The sequence below is a fragment of the Glandiceps talaboti genome, chromosome 6 (assembly GCF_964340395.1).
Source record: "Glandiceps talaboti chromosome 6, keGlaTala1.1, whole genome shotgun sequence".
Taxonomy (NCBI): Eukaryota; Metazoa; Hemichordata; class Enteropneusta; family Spengelidae; genus Glandiceps; species Glandiceps talaboti.
In genome coordinates, this window is record NC_135554.1 from 11,976,803 (window position 1) to 11,996,846 (window position 20,044).

Sequence of the window (20,044 nt, forward strand, 5' to 3'; positions counted from 1 at the left end):
GCCCTTTAACTATATAACCAAATCTATTATTATGTAAATTAAGCGTTCATCGTTTTGCAGTAATTTATATCATTTTTGCATTCCTTTTATGATACGTGAGTATAAAAACTTGTCATTCATTTGAATACCTCCATATGACACTGCGTGCATGATCAGTCCTCCAAATCGGTGTGATTTAACGATAACGTTATTCTGCCGACGATTTAGGACTAATTTTGTTGCTTAGAAGTTTCGTTGAAATGTCAATCAAACTAGTGATCGACTGCGATGCTGGAATCGACGATGCACAGGCCATAATGATGGCTGTATCGAGGCCTAACGTAGAGATACTAGCAATCACCTGTGTTAAAGGTAACGTGGCAGTACGACAAGTTTGTAGAAATGTACTCAAAGTTTTGGATGCGTGTGATCAACTTCAGAAGGTCAGTAATTATGATATTATAACACTTCTCGACATGATTAGTATTGATATTATCCGACAGTTTTTTTTCATACAAAAGATTTGTTTTTTGTTTATTGTTTCCTTTTTCTTACTAAACTACTGCAATGGTAGTAACTGCCTGGCACTCAATTTGAATGGACCAATCACATAACCTGATTTGTTCACTACGGCTGTGACTGTTTGTCATACAAGGTTGGGAATACACCATCATTAATAAAACATAGGAAACATGACACACCAAAGATGGACTGAGCTACTTTAATAATAGCAAGAAATGCATTAGTCTTGCTGCTAGACGTTCGGGCTTTCTTTCGATGCTATAACTATAAGCGAACGAAGTTCGCATGTGAGGGCTTGCCAGAACAAATGTCATTTTCAGACCGGACATTCCATTGAGATTACAATAAGCGGTGGGTTGGGCCATATATGCATATATATATACTTTAATATATTCAATCTCTGCATGCAGGTGTTGACAAACACATTTATGTCATTACTATGTCTTATCAGTTTATTGTAATTATGTTTGATGAGTGTGTAGACGTTGTCATTCACACATTTTAGTTAACGCATTGGTGGTTATTTTTACAAGCCCTCCTTAAGATGAATATGCATGAAAATTTAGCTATTGTCCTCTGTTTGTGCTTGTCGCTAATACGGTTCTCTGATTGGCAGTTATTTATATCCTGATGACATTCGCTAGACCTCGGATGTTCCATCCTCGATAGCGTTGTTCGGCTGTGTGTCGTATTTTATCGGAAGAACATCCGAAAGTGCTAGCTGATATACTAGAAATGCATTAGAAGACGGGTTAAGTGATTGGTCCATTCAAATTGAGTGCCCGGGAGTTAGGAACATATTCTAACGAGATTTTACAATGCAGGATGGTAAAGCTTGAAATAGTCAGAATTGATGCCTTTCCGTGACTATGACGTCAATTGCGACTGGTAATATGTGACTTCTAAGAAAGCATGTTTGTTCTAGAAAGATGAATTTTTACTGATCAGAAGTCAAATCGATATCAGGAATTTGCAAAGATCCTAAGCGAGAAACAGTGAACATTATCATTAGTACACGGAAAATTTGTGATGTGTACCAATTGAATGCTAATTTTACACAACGGTGTCTTGAAGTTGTTCGCCTGAATCTAGACCGTCGGACGTAAAGTTTCATTCAATCGCAGGGTCTATGATTAACTAAAGCGCAAACCAGCAAGATCACAATCTCTTGCTACATTGTGTATATTGTGAAATAAACACCGTACTGCGACTAGACGCAGACACGGCGGGTGCAATGTATTGACATATCTACGGTGTCCAGTGCGTGACATCAGCCTCTTGATGCCACGCATTGTGGCCGACTAGGACATACAAAAAAAGAGAGACGTGCTCTCACCAAGGAGTGGCTGCCATAAAAAAAAAAAACTTTCTCTCATCACGAAAGAGTGGCTCCCATTAACAGCGAGATGTGCTTTCACTAATGTGGGCGTTCCCAATCATAAAGTTATGTCCCCTCTTCAACGGGCGCATGTATCATTTTGATTGGGAACCCACTGTTTGACTGAGGACCCCTCATTTTGATACACCACGTCTTTTTTGTCCAAGTCGGCCACATACACCTTACATATGTATTTCGTGTCTGTATGGTGGTCCTTTAGTTCGGTCAAAAATTGCAAGAAACTATACATGTGTTCATTCCATCTTGCTATGTTATAAAATGTGGCATGTGACATAAATATCTTATTGGTTTCTGCGTGGTTGTATGTATCAGACAGAACCAGAGAACTGTAACTTAAAATGGGCTTTATGTATTGTATGAATATAATTGACTTTTGAGATTACATTTGGAGCACCATTAGTCAAAGTAAACAACCATATCTATCATGATAGTGAACAAAAACACTTACAGTTTGCAGTCGAAAGCTCCCAGCTTATTATATTATGCTGTGTTGTATGTGTATATATATATTAAGTTATAACTCAACTATATTGTTAGTTTTGTCTAAAGGAGTATGCTGATAGTTTGATGATAGTGGTAGATTGACAATGATGTTGACATTAAATTCCAGATCCCCGTATATCAAGGAGCGGAATCACCCCTTATTAGCAGAGACGACCTGAAACCAACTGATTTTCATGGCAAAGATGGTCTAGGAAATGTGCCATTCATTGAAACACCTGACGATCGGTACGTATCAGATGGTCATGCTGTCAACAAGTTAATCGAATTGGTAAAACTACATCCAGGGGAACTGACCATCGTTGCTCTGGGACCTTTAACGAATTTGGCTTTAGCTCAAAGATTGTACCCTGATTTCAGTAAACGTGTCAAAATGATCAGTGTAATGGGAGGAAACATAGAAGGTGAGTGCATTCTTGTTGGCGCTGTATATACATGCCATACAGGATTTGTCGGATGGGTAAACCAATGAAAACGGTGGCTTGGATGTTTTATTGTACAATAAGCTTACTTATCTACGCGAGTAGTTACAAACACTCACACACACACACACACACACACAAACACTCACACACACACACACACAATCATTGCGTATGTATGTATGTATGTATGTATGTATGTATGTATGTATGTATGTATGTGTGTGTGTGTGCGTGCGTGTATGCATGTATGTATGTATGTATGTATGTATGTATGTCTAGGTAGGTAGATAGGTAGGTGGGTAGGTAGGTAGGTACAAGTACTAGTAGGGAGATGTGGCAGGTAGGTTGGTATAGGTGGGTATTTGTATATTAATATATCGTGTATCTGCGTCTCTACATATTTGTACCTTCAGTATGTGTCTGTGAGGGACAGACAGGGATGGAGAGAGAGTGGGCGACAGGCAGGGTGGAGGGAGAGAGAGAGAGAGAGAGAGAGAGAGAGAGAGAGAGTCTCTACATTTTTTTATTCCAAGTGACGTCATAGTTTTATTTTATTTGTGTCAACTATATAGGTGTTGGAAACATAGCAATATCAGCAGAATTTAATTTCTTTATGGATGTGGAAGCTGCTCATATAATACTGAATGATTTCCAGTGTCCGCTGTATATTTCCAGCTGGGAGCTGTGTCTTAAATCTTGTGTTGAATATGTAAGTACACTGAATGCAAGTTTTTTAAATCCATATTATTATGTGAATATATAACATTTATCTTCAGAGGTCATGGACCCAACGATGAAAAGCGACTGATTCCTACCCCCTCCCCCTACACACACACACACACACACACACACACACACACACACACACACACACACACACACATACATACATACATACATACATACATACATACATACATACATACATACATGGACTACTTGGCTAATAATGGATGTACTCTGGCTCATTCAAGTTACAAGCACAAACGGTACAAACAACACGGAAACTGTAGGTGTCAAAATGTCTACATTTCGGCCAGAAACTGGGGAACAAATGATTACATTCCGCCAGACATTGGAAATCAAAAGTCTCGGCAAAATCCGAAAATCGGCTACTCTGAAAATGCATGGAATCGGAAGTCGAACGTGTATTTAAACCAAGTCAAACCTATACATAATGCTTAAAAATGCAAGATTCAAAAGTTTTTGAGTCAGATATACATGTATTCCCTTACTATGTGAGGGGAACTGATCAGCATACCGTATGCACGTACGTATAGTAGCCCCCCTGTACTGTAAAGGTTGATACAACGGAGTATTTTAGGTATCCGTCATTACATGATTTGAGACCTGGTCGGAGGAATTGCTTTGAAAATCCAGAAAATCTGAGTAACCTCCCCGCCTGGCTTGAACATTTTCCGTACCCCCCCCCCCCTCCTTGACTCAAAACATTTTCGTAATCCCTCCCCCACATACATACATACATACATACACACATACATACACACATACATACATACATACATACATACATATATGCATACATGCACACATGCATGCATACATACATACATACATACATACATACATACATACATACATTGTACATACATACATACATACATATATTGTACATACATACATACATACATACATACATACATACATACACACACACACACACACACACACAATTGGAAATTAGGTGATATTAGTTGAATCGAAGTTTGAGGGAGCCAGGTGGGGTGGTTGCTGGAAGCCGCCACCCCCCCCCCCCCACCCCATCCTGCCCTTGGAGATTTCAGAAATCTCATGGACTAAAGAATGCTTTCTGGTGCTATTTTAACTTGTCAAGGTAGTAATAATACTACATAAAATTGGAGTTGCTCCCCCCACCTTTCACGCCTCAGATTTTTAGTAGTCCCCCTCTTTCACGCCCCAGATTTTTGCATACGTCGCAAAAAAATGTGACGTGTATATGTCTAAAATGATGCGTCGACGCGTCACCCTTGTGTAAAGTTTGAATGAAATCAATTATTGCATGTCTGAGAAATCACGTACGCATGGCGCACGGATACACAGACGACGACGACGACGACGACGACAATGATGATGATGATGATGGTGATGGTAATCATGATCACGATGATCATGATGACGTTGTTGTTGTTGTTGTTGTTGTTGCTGTTGTTGTTGTTGTTGTTGCTATTGTTGTTTTCCCTAAGTGAGATGACAAACTAATTACAACTTTAATATTTGTCAACTTTATTATGGTAGGATTAGTACCTGAATTTGATAGAAACGGAAACGAAGAAAGGGCGGTTTTTGAATGATATTAGTCAGCACACCATTAATTATTATAAGTCGGAGAGGGTAAGAATCTCTATCTTATTTCACGAATTAACGATTCTGTTATTAGATAATAGAAGTATATGTGTGTGTGTCCATCATATTTCACCTTTCCACGGTGCAAATATATCAACATGTTAAAATTGGAACTGGAACTTTTTTATGTATGTTTTGTCAGTAGGTACAATAACTTATTCTTAATTAATATCGTACACTGTGAAAAAGTATTACGTCAACTGGAGGTTCACGTATTTTTTATAGCTCTATGTTTGATAAATCAAATCAAATTGATTTTTTTGGTCCGTACCCAAAAATCAGCGCCCTCAATGGTGAGCACGTTTTCAACTTGTTTTGCACTCTTACGGATAATATCAACCACTGGTTAACATGTACACTGTCTAATTTTTGGCATTTAAACCAACTTCAGAGAATATATTGTGGTTGCCTGTCCACAAAACCATATTCCAGTTACAACTAGTATACTCTTAGCATGGTGACAGATTCAAAACCAAGCTTTCGCGCAAGATTTAAATTTGTCACTACACTTCCTATTAATAATATTGACCACTAAATAACAGCTACAATGTCTTTTTTTAAGTAATTGACCAATTTTTAGTGAATATATTATTTGGTAATTAGGCCTAATAAAAAATTGTGTGGTTTCGATAGGTAGATTTTTTTTATTTCTTCTTTATATATTTTTCACATGCGAGTGTCAAGTTCAGGTAATCAGTTGTTTTCCAGATATGCTCTATTTGTTGATGGTTTCTTCCCATCAGATGTTCAGCCAATACAGATTGGACGAACAGTTTTATATTGTCTTTTTAAGTTGTTGTAAGTTTACTCATCCACGCTGTTTAAATTTCTTGAAGACTTCACAATTTTCGCGATTTTATTATCTTTGTCTTGAATACATCAAGAGTTTAGGGTTGGCAGTGAAAAACTAGATGCAGTCGGTACCAAACAATTTTTTTTCTAGACCTTAGAAGAAAAAAATGACACAGTTGCAGCTAGTGCGCGTGTTAAATAATCAATTCATATCATAACATCAGATTGGTTTGCTGTTCATAACTTGCTTTGATACACGCCACCGCCAACTTTTTACTAAGGCAATAATGTCAAAGATTATTTTCTGAGAAACAATTTTTTGTTTTGTTTTGTTACCGTGGGTACCTGTCAACAGTCGATTTTCCGGTTCCAAGATGCATTGCGCCAGAGGACTTGTTTTGTTTTGTCTTTATTACATTTGAAATAACATTTTCATCAGGAAATGATGGTAAGACATGTTCACCTCTTTGATTATGGCTGATTTTATAGAACAAAGACTGAACGCCGTCAATGCAGCGCTTGCAAACCCCTCAGCGTGTACACAATACATGGCATTGTATGGAGAGACGCGCAATGCATCTTTGAACCGGCAACAGGTCTATAATATTTTATCTCATGCTAGAGTGTTAAAGAAGGTCGACTTATTCTTACGCGAGCCTAAGGTAGTGCCATTTCGGATCCAAATGGTCTTTGCCCTAACGCTATAAAGCAATAGAATATGTAGAGGAATGCACACTCTGATTAGATTTCAAATTGATTGTGTTTCGTTCTAGCTGGGTCCTAAGTCTTTTGATCATTCCGCTATATTCCTATCAAGTTCTACAGTCAGAAAGAGTTCGACCAGTGATGGTGGAACAATTAAATATTATCCTCAACATTTTCCTTCGTTCGGCTGACAATATCAGGGACCTAAGGGACCTACTCGTCTAGCGACTCGTAATGACAAACCCTTAGGTCACCAGTATTTTCTGGCTGAATGAGGTATACATGTAAAATATAGGGATATAATACAATTGTACCTCTCTTGGCATAATATATTAAATTTTTGAAACACTAATCATTAGCACCTTACTTCCATTCACGCACAAGCCATTTCTCGTGGCTCCAATTATATTCCCCGAAGAAGGCCATCTGTGTATGGCCGAAACGTCGGAAAATAAAGCTATTCTAAACCGTAGACAAACAGACTTGTTTTTTCTTTCAAATCCATTACTAATCATGAACGTTGTTTGCAACTTTCCGGCTCATTATTTGAGTACGCACAAACCAGACACGGGTTGAACGACCAGAATATATCATCCATATTTTCTGTTCAATGGCAATAACTTGGCTTGAGTATGGTATTATTGCGACATATTTTATCATTATATATTATCTAGGCACGTTGTGAAATGTCCGGTTATGACGGTTTATGGATTCTGTGCGACCCCATCGCAATGGCTGTGGCACTAGACAGTACAGTAATTAAAAGGAAGAAAGTGGCATATGCAACTGTTGAAATGCAAGGCTCTGTTACCCATGGAATGATGGTTATTGACTGGAACAATGCACTACAGAAAAGACAACGCGTTAACTTAGTATTCGAGACTGATGTGGCGCTGTTGAAGAAAATGATGGAAGATGCATGCATGTGCGGAAAGCAAAATCCGGACAACTAGCACGGACATCATTTCGGATTCCAGGATTTGCACACTACTAGTTTTGAGGGTTACATTTTACGTATAGGTCATCAGGCTTTTATTGTGGAATCATACAGTAATATGCAAATGTGTAGTAAACAATCTAAACTGAACGAGATACAACAGAGATTTTACTTCTCAAAATTCTAGTTATGCTAATGACCATTTTGACTTATAATAGAGAGAAACACAAAAGACACAACTGTAAATAAACTGTAAACCTGTCATTGTACCGATAGCAATTTGGCATTCATAATATGTCAAACGGTCGATTTCGAGGTGAGTGATGGGAATTTTACTTGTATTGCAAATCGTGGTACAGTCTTGTAGATTGTATTTCGGTTTCAACTGTAATAGACTTGTACTCTTTAGTTCAACTATTTTCAGTGGGTACCGGGTGATATTCATTAGTCTTATCATTTCCCATTAAGTTGCGATTTGAAGTTATCTTGTCCCGAGGTGTCTGTCAACGACGAGAGTAATATATGCAACTTGATATTTGGCCTAAGTATAAATGGAATTACGTATTTGGACTTCTACACTTACATTTCACCAGTGTAGCAGTTTTGAGTTTTGTAGGACATGATAGTATTTTGGGGGTTTTTTCTGTGTTATTTTCCCTGTCTGACTGGCAGGTGTTTGGGATATTCAAAGACAGCAGACAAATTATTTTAATTGATTAATTGATGAAGCCTTATATGAACTAATACTTCTGGAATTATACTAAGGGAACCTTCAGTATTTACAAGGGGGAGGGCCGGAGGAATCGGGGGGGGGGTCACATTTTGCATTACAATATTTGGGGGAGGGCCACATTTTACAATCCGTAGTTTTGTGACCAAATTAAATATTCAATCATTGTCAATCTGTTTTGTGTGTTTTGAGATGTAAACGTGAGATGAGCACTCAACGAGTACTTTACATGCCAAAATACAAAAATAAAAATACACATACTGTAAGAAATTGTTTAATAAAACGATGCATTTTGTTGAGTGTTAAACGCGTGCACCTAGCAAGCAGGACTAGTATCCTGTCAGAACCAAAAGTCGACAGCCGACGCGTACAGTTGCCTTTCTATTAGAGTGGCATTGATCCCGTTCTTCTGAAATACTCAGAAGACTTCTCTCGTTTAGATTTCAAAATTCGTTCAAGAGATTTCGAAAAGGACCGTACACAAGCGGAGTTGCTAAAATACAAACTCCATGATCACATCTTTTGTAAGTATTCATTGCAGACTTGAATGCCTTGTATATGTTAATTTTGTTGTATTGTCATGTGTGTTGGCGATTTTTCGCCCAAAACTCAACATATAATCTATACACTGAAAGTTTATTTTTAAACTAGACAGACTATTACGTTGCATTACATGTATATAAGCTTACACTCGCATGTTAATGTTTCTTAACAGACCATGTGTGATTTCCTCCAGCCCCACCCCTTGTAAATACTGAAGGCTCCCTAAGGAAATATCTATAATAGAGAACTTGCAATCCAGACTGAGCATGCTCAGACAAAAAGGACTATGGGATTATCTGTGGTTATCATTATACCTAATCTGGAGCTACCGATAAAATAAACCACCCACGATGGTCAGGGTGACTATGAATCGATTATTTGTGGTTACACCAATGTAAGGTATTATTGTCCTACTTCATCCCTGGGTCAAGTGTATACATTCTTGTTTCGATCGAGGTTGATGCACCATCTGCTCCAGATCGTATACATGGTTGAAAGATGTGAAGTGAGCAGACGATCGTGACTGTATATTTTTGCAATAAAGCTTGCAGATGATGTGTATTTTTAGTGATCACCTCCTTGTTTTGATATAATAATCTTCAGATTCAATGAAAATATCAATATAAACACTTGAAACCCCTGAAAACAGTCTTTCTCGGTGTAGAACAACAGTGTGTCAGTATCCATTAGGTAGCTTCCTGGTTTACCTTACATCGACGTTGGTGGCGCACTTTCGAAACAAAGCGCATGTGCGGCCAGACGATCGACCGATTAATTACGTAAATTGCTCATTAATATTCATGGGATTTTTAACAAAACTTAATCAGTTCTTGCCATTTCTCAATGGAACAGTTGTGTCAAATTTCGTTTGAATTGAGCCAGCCAATTTGGAGAAAACGATGACACAGATACACACACAGAGACAGAGACAGAGACAGACAGACACACATACACACACAGAGAGACTTTCACCCACTAATACATTTCTTCCTTACGGAAGAAGAAATGAGATAATTAATACATAGCACTTGCAACTGCTTTTTCGTTAAACACAAAATGAAGAAACATTACGCTAATATGTCACGTTATCATTGTGTACGGTCGGGAACTAGACTAGCATAACATTGTCATTTTACCTCCCGTAAGGGGAGGTATTGAAATGGCGATGTCTGTCTGTCTGCCTGTCTATCTATCTGCCTGCATGTCCGTCCCTCTGTATGTGTGTGTCCTACTGTCTGTGTCATCATTTTCTTAAAAACGGCTAGCTCAAGTATAATGAACTTTGGTACATACAATGGTAGGGGAAATGGCTACAACTGATTAGTTTTTTTAGCAAGCTCACTGGGGAATATATAATTTTGGATACACCCTCTGTCAACACCTGATCAAGCTATTCACATTCAGTTGATCTCAAGCCTAATAGTTTTCGAATTATACAGCTGGGCTCATAATTGTGTCACAATCTTGGGTCAAATATTGTTTGATATATTGACAAAGGTATATGTAGTATTTACTTTTACAGGGTGATTTCTAATTTGATATTGCATTTTATGTGATATCTTGGTAGATATTTTTCAAAGGCGTGTCTGATCAGACACAATAGAAAGTTTACTTAGATGCGCGTATTTACAGAGAGAAGAATATTACTGAATTCGAACACGAAGACACAAATTACTCTATCATCACGTTATTATCATGTTCGGTCGTTCCAGGCTGTCCCTCTTCACTATTTTCAGTCTCTTTATATGTAGAGTTCGTCAGTTTTTGTTGTTCTTTCTTCTTTACTTTGTAATTTTCAGCTACATGGGCCAGGAAAGCACAGATTGCTGATGACAGTAGTATTACAGCGATGAGATAGAAAGCAAGGTCGTAATTTCCTTTAATATCTCGTATCCATCCTGTAATAAAAGATAATATTAGATAGATAGATAGATAGATAGATAGATAGATAGATATTATATCATATCATATCACATCACATCATATCATCTAAATACATTCAGCGGCGAGTAATCAGGGTTTTTTCATGGTATTGAAATCTTGCCTTCGGAAAGACTTTTGATCTAATACATTTGCCATACATCCTTGCAATTTGTGACTATTATCCACATGCCTCTATAAAGTTGCCAATGTATACTTGTCGGTGGATCCGGAATGCACGCTTATCATGCATAGCATTGTGAAAATACGGACATGTAACATGCATGGCGTAAATATAATAAGATTATTATTCTTTGAAACGGGGTGCCATATTTTGGTTAGAATGTAGTAATGTCAAATTGCGGAAAACGCAGCTGGTAAAATGAAATTTGTGACTCGTACCACAGGGACACGTTAAGTTTGTATTAGAGGATATATATATATGTAGTATTACATTACTAATTCAAACAATATTACACATGTACCATGACGTGTCCCTGTGACTCGTACATTGCACTCCTGATGACGATTGTTGTCTAGTACATCTTGTCTATACACGTACGTAACAATCAACATGCTTTAAGTATATTTTCAGGAATATAATTATGGTTTATCTTGATGACGTCGTTTCCATTGCTACATTAATTTTTAGGATAACAGAACATAAAACAATCACTACAAACCATAAAAATCATTAAACACAATTAATATAACGTTTTCTTTTGTATTCGGTTATGATTTTTATTAATTTGTTTTTTTTCCGTTGATTTTATTTTGTTGTTGTTGTTGTTGTTGTTGTTGTTGTTGTTGTTTAGGGGTAGCCTGTTTACGACGGTGATCTGTGTGTTCCGATAGCTCTTATCGGAGTTACTGATCAGCGACGTCAACATGCGCGTGTCTGTCTGTCCGCCTGTCTGTCTGTCTGTCTATCTGTCTGTATGTCTGTCTGTCTGTCTGTCTGTCTGTCTGTCTGTCTGTCTGTCTGTCTGCATACATGCATGCATGTATTTATGCATGTATGCATGTATGCATGTATGTATGTATGTATATATGTATGTATGTATGTATGTATGTATGTATGTGTGTGTGTATGTATGTATGTATGTATGTATGTATGTATGTATGTATGTATGCATGCTGCATCTATGTATGTATGTATGTATGTATGTATGTATGTATGTATGTATGTATGTATGTATGTATGTGTATGTATGTGTGTATGTATGTACACGTGTGTGTGTGTGTGTGTGTGTGTGTGTGTGTGTGTGTGTGTGTGTGTGTGTCAGCCTGTACATCATGGAGCTTATTAACTCATTTACATGACTAAACTAGACAGTACACCAACACAGAATCACCAACTCAGTATGATTCAGTAAACTTATTAAAGGTATATGCCTGATTTTCAATTACACAGTTTGATGTTTTTCTTTCCAATTGTCTTGCCTATTCCAATATCTTACAACAATATATTAGTATAATTTATAATCATGTTCATATATACATCATGCACATACCTACAGTAATTTCAATGTACAAGAGGTTTCAGATGATCGTGTCATCTGAATCTGTAAGGGAAAAGCTTTCCATAATGTTTGTGATTTTGACATGCCACTTTTTTGCCACCGCTGCCACAACCCACTACCACACACGTCGGGACATATCAGTCTAGTCTTACCGCTGCTGACAACCATGCAGTGAATCGATTGAATTTTGATATGGAGAGGAATGAAGGGGGTACAGTTGGATAATATACTGGGAATAGCTTGGTGTGTTTGAATACGAATGGAAATGTTGAGGGCATCAACTCAGTCCCGACAGTGTTGATGTGCCCATCTAATAAATTCAGGCCTTCAGCTAAAGCTCTGCCAGTAAGATCCAAACACAGGTATTAATTAAAGCTGTGCCTTGATACAATTCACAGTGGTGGTGGTGGTGGTGGTGGTGGTGGTGGTGGTGGTGGTGGTGGTGGTGAGGGAAAGAAAAGAGATGCCTTTAAAATTATGATGTTATGTGGCAGCGGTAGTATAAAGTGATTACCATAGATTCTAATACTCGCCCCTTAACCTTTTTGTATTTGGCAACATTTTAACATGTATGAAATGGTTGAAAGTCGGAGGATCATGCTGCAGAGAAAGGAAATTGAGAGATGGACACTTTTAATAGAAAACGAAATCTGGAAGGGTCACATTTATAAAGCGACATACTCCAGGTCTCTGGCCTTGTAATTACTGAAGACCCCCTTATTGCCTCGAATGATCGAGTCACTGACCCATGTGACATCGTACCTGCTGTAAGTAATTAGTAATTAGCATATACAAGGTTTATCAATCTCCCATGCAAGTAATATGTCTTTGGCAAGGTCTTGAAATGACAAATTACATAGGCTACCATGGACCTTTTAATATCATCAAAGACCGTTTGGTAACTCAAGTGCCTGTTTTGTTATTATGCCACAGAAAAATCAAGGTAATAGATCTTAGCAGTTGCATCTTGCCTGAAATAAAAAACAAACAAACTCTATAGGCATAATGATAATTATGCATCTCACCAACAATGTTGCAAAAGTCATTACTTTGATCATTGTGTACTTCTAATACCAATGTATCACCCTGTACCAATATGTACATATTGTTCTCGTATATCATACTGATATCAAGTCAACTTCGGAGGAACACAGTTTTCCCATACAATTTTGTGTTATTTAAAGGCCCGTATCGACTATAAAAGGAGGATTACAGTAGGGACGCTCATTTATGCAAAGCCTCTCGTACGCCTAACATCGCCTGGGTGCTCCAAGAAAACTGTCAAAATCACGGCTATTTCCCGAGCATTTACTCTAAATGTATCCCAAAATGAATTATAAATATGTAGAAGAGGTGCCTGTGTGAATTGTTTTGTAAATTATGATGATCTGGGAGCGAAATTTGATGCATGCTGTCATGTGGTATGTGGCGAAATGTTAGGTTAGAAGCGTCCAAACAGCTGTCACTCAAATACTGTGTAAACGTTTGCGTAACTCCCTGGGGGGTTGGTAGTATCTCGATAATCAATTCGCTAGATTATTTACCTCTACCTACCATAATAACATAACGGTAATGATCAAATCAGAAGTACGGTCCGGCGACAAGGCAAAAGTATACAGTGGTAGAAATGTGACTATTTTGTGTTTGTGTTTGTGTTTGTGTTTGTGTTTGTGTTTGTGTTTGTGTTTGTGTTTGTGTTTGTGTGATTGTCTTTCTGTTTGGGTTTTATTTTTTTGGTAATGGGAGTACCATTTACACATACAGTAGAAAACCAATTAGAAAGGTGTTTTGATCTCAAATTCGAATAAAATTGCTAACAAATGACAACACCGACATACGCAAAACATGAACGTGTAGTTTAGGTAAGGTACACTCTTTTTGGAGGATGTGGTGGCCCTGAAAAGGGCCGTTCGGTTAGACCGAGCTTACGCCCAGCTATGACCTCTGTACGGCACACCGGGTAAATTTGGATAAAGAGACCGTACCTGCGAAGTGACGCATTTAGGCATCACTTCCCTACGACTGATGGCAACATCATCAGCCTGCATTAGTTGCTGCTTCCTATGTAAGTAGCGTGGATCGTTCCACGCATTTCTTCGGTCGAGCATATTCCAATACTTTCGGTAGAGCCGATGGCGAACCAAAACATTTTCGTCACAAGGTTCCTGGCCCATACCAAGCCAGTCTTGTCGGTATGTTGTGACACACGGGTAGCAAAGGCAGTGCGGCCATTCGTTTTGATGCAAAGCAATGTCGTTGTTTTGATCTTGCAGATCGTCCCCGATACCACTGTCATTGATACCGAGCGTGCCAAATCACACAATAAATTCAAACTCCCCCGAAATAATAACGAACCTGTAAATCTTTTTTTTAAAGAAGTAAATTTTGGGGTTTTTTCCGCCCATTATCTGCGTATTATTTTGAATTGATTACATGTAACAAAGCATTCTTTTTCACCATGTCGTTGGAAGTGGCAGTATGTCGATCATCTCAATCTAAACTGAGCATGACGTCAACCCGACTTTCCGTGTTATGATACACATAGTACATGCTGCATCAACAGAAAATAATGTAACGCGTCTGGACAAAAATATACAAGGAAAGAAGGCAGAATACTATTCAAAATGGTGCCGAAACAGATTTTTTGGATCATGAGTTTCAATTGCAAAAGTCGTGTAGCTGTAAGTGCAATTGTCTTCGGCTCCACCCTGCCACGTACGTACATCCCCGGCGTACAGCACACCCCGTTATATTCATACGCTGTCGTCCAAGCTCCATATTTTGATTCACTGTACAGTGGTAAAGTTATAAAATTGGCCCGTTCAACCCTTTCGGGACATTGCAATGAACGATAAACAAAACAGCGATTTACTTCAGACAGTTCCTTTGCCATCGCTAGTGCATTGTTGTGTGATACGTCAACACAGCTGTCTCCCCGGTACATTTGTATTCCGATCTTTGAACAAACATACAAAAGGTTCTTTTTCGTGAAATTCATTCTTTTATTTATAAAACTATATGTGTTACATAATTATGACACATTACAATGAAACAAAATTACCACCTCTGTCGAGTCAAAAGTGTTATATGCAGTAGACAACTGCCATCCATTGTCTATGGTATAATACGCACACTGCACAGTCGCTGTATACTGTGTCGGCCGAACTTTCAAGCTCAATGTGATAGATAATGAACGAGTTTGGTTGATTATGCGTTATAACACGAGGGGGCGTAGCCCCGAGTGTTTGACGCATAATCAACCAAACGAGTTCATTATCTTACTTATCACCACGGCGATAACAATAGAATTTGCATGTATTCCAAGTCTGTCAGGTGGCACTAGTGAAGAGTGGGTTATGGCTTATAATCTACGGCAATCCTGTACCCTGATTGGTGGACGGAGTGTAGCCGTGTGATAAGTGTATATGGCCGTTTCGTTGCGAGCCTGTACATAATACAGTTCGAGTATCACAACGACTAGCAACGCAGTGAAATGATTCCGATGTCCGTTGTTACTATAAATGATTTTGGTTCAGGCAGAAACAGTGTCTGTCATAACAGGATTAGTAAATGTTTGATCGTTGTCATTGATATGTGGACACGGTGACGTGAGTGTTAATCCGCTCAGATAAGACGCTGTGTACTGGGTGGAGTAGTCCCTAATGCGGTGACCCGGGATTGAAATACGGGCCTTTAAGCTGAGTGTACTTATACTGAGGGTCAACAAGGGAATGAAAGTATTATGGGATGTCCATTCCCTTCATTATTCTCGTCACTAAACTATACTGCCAATCTATTTCTTATCTTATTTTGTTTTAACGTATTCCCATCTTCAAATTTTCTGCTTCAATTCTACCAATATCATTACTTGTTGTTGTTGTTGTATTTTATTTATTAACGTGTCCTATGTGGACTTAAAATATACATTTGTTTATATGATCGAGTACTATTATTATTAAAACTTGCCACATTCAACCCCTTGGGCTTATAAGACACAAATCCAACTTGTTGCAAAATAAATAAATACATAAAGAAAGAAACATTTTTTTTCAAGTGTGAGGAGTATATCTTACAAATTATACATTGTCTCCTCATTGTTTCTCTTGTTATAAGCATCAGAGATAAAGTTTGCCAACAGGTCAGGTGTTTTGATCATTAGTAGTTCAATCTTATCAATGATTTGAAAAGCACTGAAATAGCCAAACTGTTTTGTTAACTATGTTATATTTGATAGCCTCATCAATAAGACTGTTTTCCTTTTTCATACACTCTCTCTGCCAGTATTTCACCATCATGTTATTAACAAAATTTGACAGTGGTTGCCTACCTATGTTTGTCTTTTGCTAGATCAAACTTACCATTGGGTTGAAATTCTATCCCTAGATGCTTAAAGCTATATACGATCTCGGTATCCAATTGATGTTTTAATAATCTATTATTTCTATTAAATATTAATACCTTTGTTTTCTCTATATTGTTTAACATGCATAGTTATCTTACAAGGGAGGTATTTGATGATGAAAGGGATGTATTCAAGTACTACAATACCTAATGACAGACATACTACTCACAGTGGTATTCAAAAAATGTACACTTATTGTACATTACATGTAATCTGCAATACTATTGTTTAGCTTACTTTGGAGTGATGATGATTGAAAAGTTCACTCAAAATCGAACGTCAATAACTATTTATGGACAGAAAATATGTAGGATTACTAATAATTAGTCCCTGCCGGACGAAGTCCGGAACAGGGACTTATGGATTGGGTTCTGTCTGTCTGTGTGTCCGTCTGTCCGTCCAGAGCCGTTTCTTGGAGATGCCTGGACCAATTTTTTTCAAACTTGGTACAGAGGCAACATACAACAATGGCATACATATGCACGTCAATTTGCAAATTTTCCCTGTCTAAAGCCATAACTCAGACATGCTTGAACAGATCTCATTCAAAGTTGATATTAGCACAGTGTTCTATGACGTACATGTGCATATCCATTTTCATCATGATATGATCCAATATGGCTGCCTGGCAGCCATTTTGTTTGCGAATTTTCCATGTCCAAAGCCATAACTCAGACATACTTGAACAGATCTCATTCAAAGTTGGTATTAGGACAGTGTTCTATGACATACATGTGCATATCCATTTTTGTCGTGATACAATCCCTCATTCCCGATCCATCCTTTATTGTTGTAGGCATGTTCCATGTCCAACAAGCAGACACAACATATCTAAGTCTGTTTGATTTAGGTTCACAAGTGTTGTTGCGTGATCAGAGTAGTGATAATTCCTTAAAACCCAATCATAGTGGGGACTATGTCATTCTCAATGACTTGTTTTTTTTTCAAACCAATCATTTCGAACACTCAATTTGCAAACGACATTAATCGTTGTTGTCATTGATGTCGTTACAACTGGTTAGTGAGACAGCGATTGAAGCAAAATCACAGATCACGATGTAAACGGGCTACAAACTATCTTGACTTTGGTGATGACTCACCTTGAAACAAACAAATAGAACACCACTCTATCTGACAAATAACAAATGCAAGTAATTCTCACATTTGCTTGAACATAAAATGAAACTAGAGCAAAATAGAGAAGTGACAAATTTCATCCGAGTTTGAATGCCAAATTATAGGCAGAAGACAGGACCAGTACCAGTATGTACCTATGCGAACCCAACTTTGTAATGTTTGTGTACCGTATTAGTACATACTATTACCCCACTTTGAGAAAATCAAGCAGAAAGACAGAGTGACATGATTAGGTGTTAGAGTGGCCTTTTAGTTTTAATTTATAGTTAGGATAACATTTTTACTAAGCCATGATTCTTAAAGGCCTAGTGGGCATTAGGATTAAAATCTAGGTCTGGAAAAATTTGTCTGACAAAGCTATAAAGTTGGTGCTGAACAAATGAATAATGCTGTTAATCTCCCCACTGATAGATAACACTAATGCAAAAACCTAGGTTTGAATCACAAGTGTTTACAGGTGCCCCCACATTGTGTTCGTTGCCTCATGATAGATCCACCACTGGTTAATGACTCGTTAACCAAACTGAGTGTACATTTACAGGGAAAGCTGGAGTGTTAACAAAAGAAGATATACCAGAGGAACTTGACGCAGAAGATTCACAGTATGTTTATATCTATATTAATTGATTGATAAAATTATTAAAAGTGGCCACATGGATAAGGATTGGGTAATCTATATATTTTGTATTTTTAATTTATAAAACAATAGTATCATGGTCTTCGTACCTGAAAAATCGATGTGAAACAACATAGACCAAGACTTTTTTTGTAACTCAATACAGTGCAAAAAGCTAAAAAAAAAAAATGTGCAAAACATTTATTATTGTACTTGCAATAACAAGCATTTTACCCATTGATTTGTAATTTATTGAGTTACAAAGAAAGACTTGGCATATGTTGATTCACATTTATTTTTTCAAGTAGGAAACCATGATAAAATTGTTTTATAAATTGAAAGTACAAAAAGTAAATACCCAATCCTCATCTATATGGCCTAGAATTAATATAAAGAATCAACACAGTTGAGGTATTCAAAACTGAAGTTACCTTGATATAACACTGTATTTGCCATAATGTAACACATTGACATTCATGTATAAATCACAATGTTTTCAGTAGATGCAGACACTCACATAATATGTAATTACTACCAAACTAGAATGATCTTAGAGTTTCAAATCGGCAGGATGATGTTTTCACGTCTCTCACAATGTTTTTGTTACAAAATACATAAAACAAAATACAGACATTGATAGAACGCAAACATATAAAGTGATACATTTTGTCTCACTGATCACAGATCACCATCACTGTCAGATGAAACAAGGAATATTAAAACACAAAATGGTTTATTTACATGTATGTTCACAATGAGATAAAGTGTGATATTTCATGTACATGTGCACTATCAGTGCCTGTCCATAGCAAAAAATATGTGAGGTGTAACATGATATAATGATAATTAAATGTATTCCCCCAATATTGTTCTTCGTTCAGGCAAGGGAAATACAAGTGACCTGAGGGGCCTTTGTCAGTACTCGTCTAGTGACTCGATCGTAGTGACAACCCTTAGGTCACAAATATTTTCCAGCTGAATGAAGAAAAAATATTGGAGAATAACATAATTATATCAACACAAGTAATATGAAAGAAAAATTGGGGGAAAAGTAATGACAATTTATAACATTCTAACTCATATTTTCAACACAGCAAGACCAGTGATGTAGACACGCATTGTCATGACATAGACATGCATATTGCAACGCAGAGCGACCACAGTATATATACCCAATTTTTTTGTTCAACTTGACTCGTGCATGGTATAATATTAATATACAGTAACTTAATATCATTAAAAGTGGCCGATGATGGCATTTTTCATAATAATTGCCTCTTATTTTATTTTCCATCAGAAATGCCTATTTCTTTATGAACCCAGTTCGAGTGACCACGAATGGTAATAAGGATCCTGTATTGGTTGAAGAAGAAGTAGATTTAAGAGAGTCAGGTGTTGATAATAATTTGGCTGCTGCAGTGTCAACAGATGATGTGAAAATAGAAGACAATTCAACCACTGCACTTTAATTTACATATAGTCTATGGCTTCGAATCCCAAGATCTCTCTTTACCCTGTATAGCGCAAC

The 20,044-nt window shown here is 37.5% G+C and overlaps 1 protein-coding gene across 1 annotated transcript; it reads left to right on the forward strand.

Moving 5' to 3' along the window:
* Positions 1-239: 239 nt before the first annotated feature.
* LOC144436844 (nucleoside hydrolase-like) lies at positions 240-19,985 on the forward strand. The gene is made up of 6 exons (XM_078125704.1): positions 240-422; positions 2,511-2,805; positions 3,399-3,535; positions 7,383-7,629; positions 18,442-18,502; positions 19,814-19,985. The coding sequence occupies exons 1-6, from the start codon at positions 240-242 to the stop codon at positions 19,983-19,985; spliced, it is 1,095 nt and encodes a 364-aa protein (XP_077981830.1).
* The last annotated feature ends 59 nt before the right edge of the window (positions 19,986-20,044 follow it).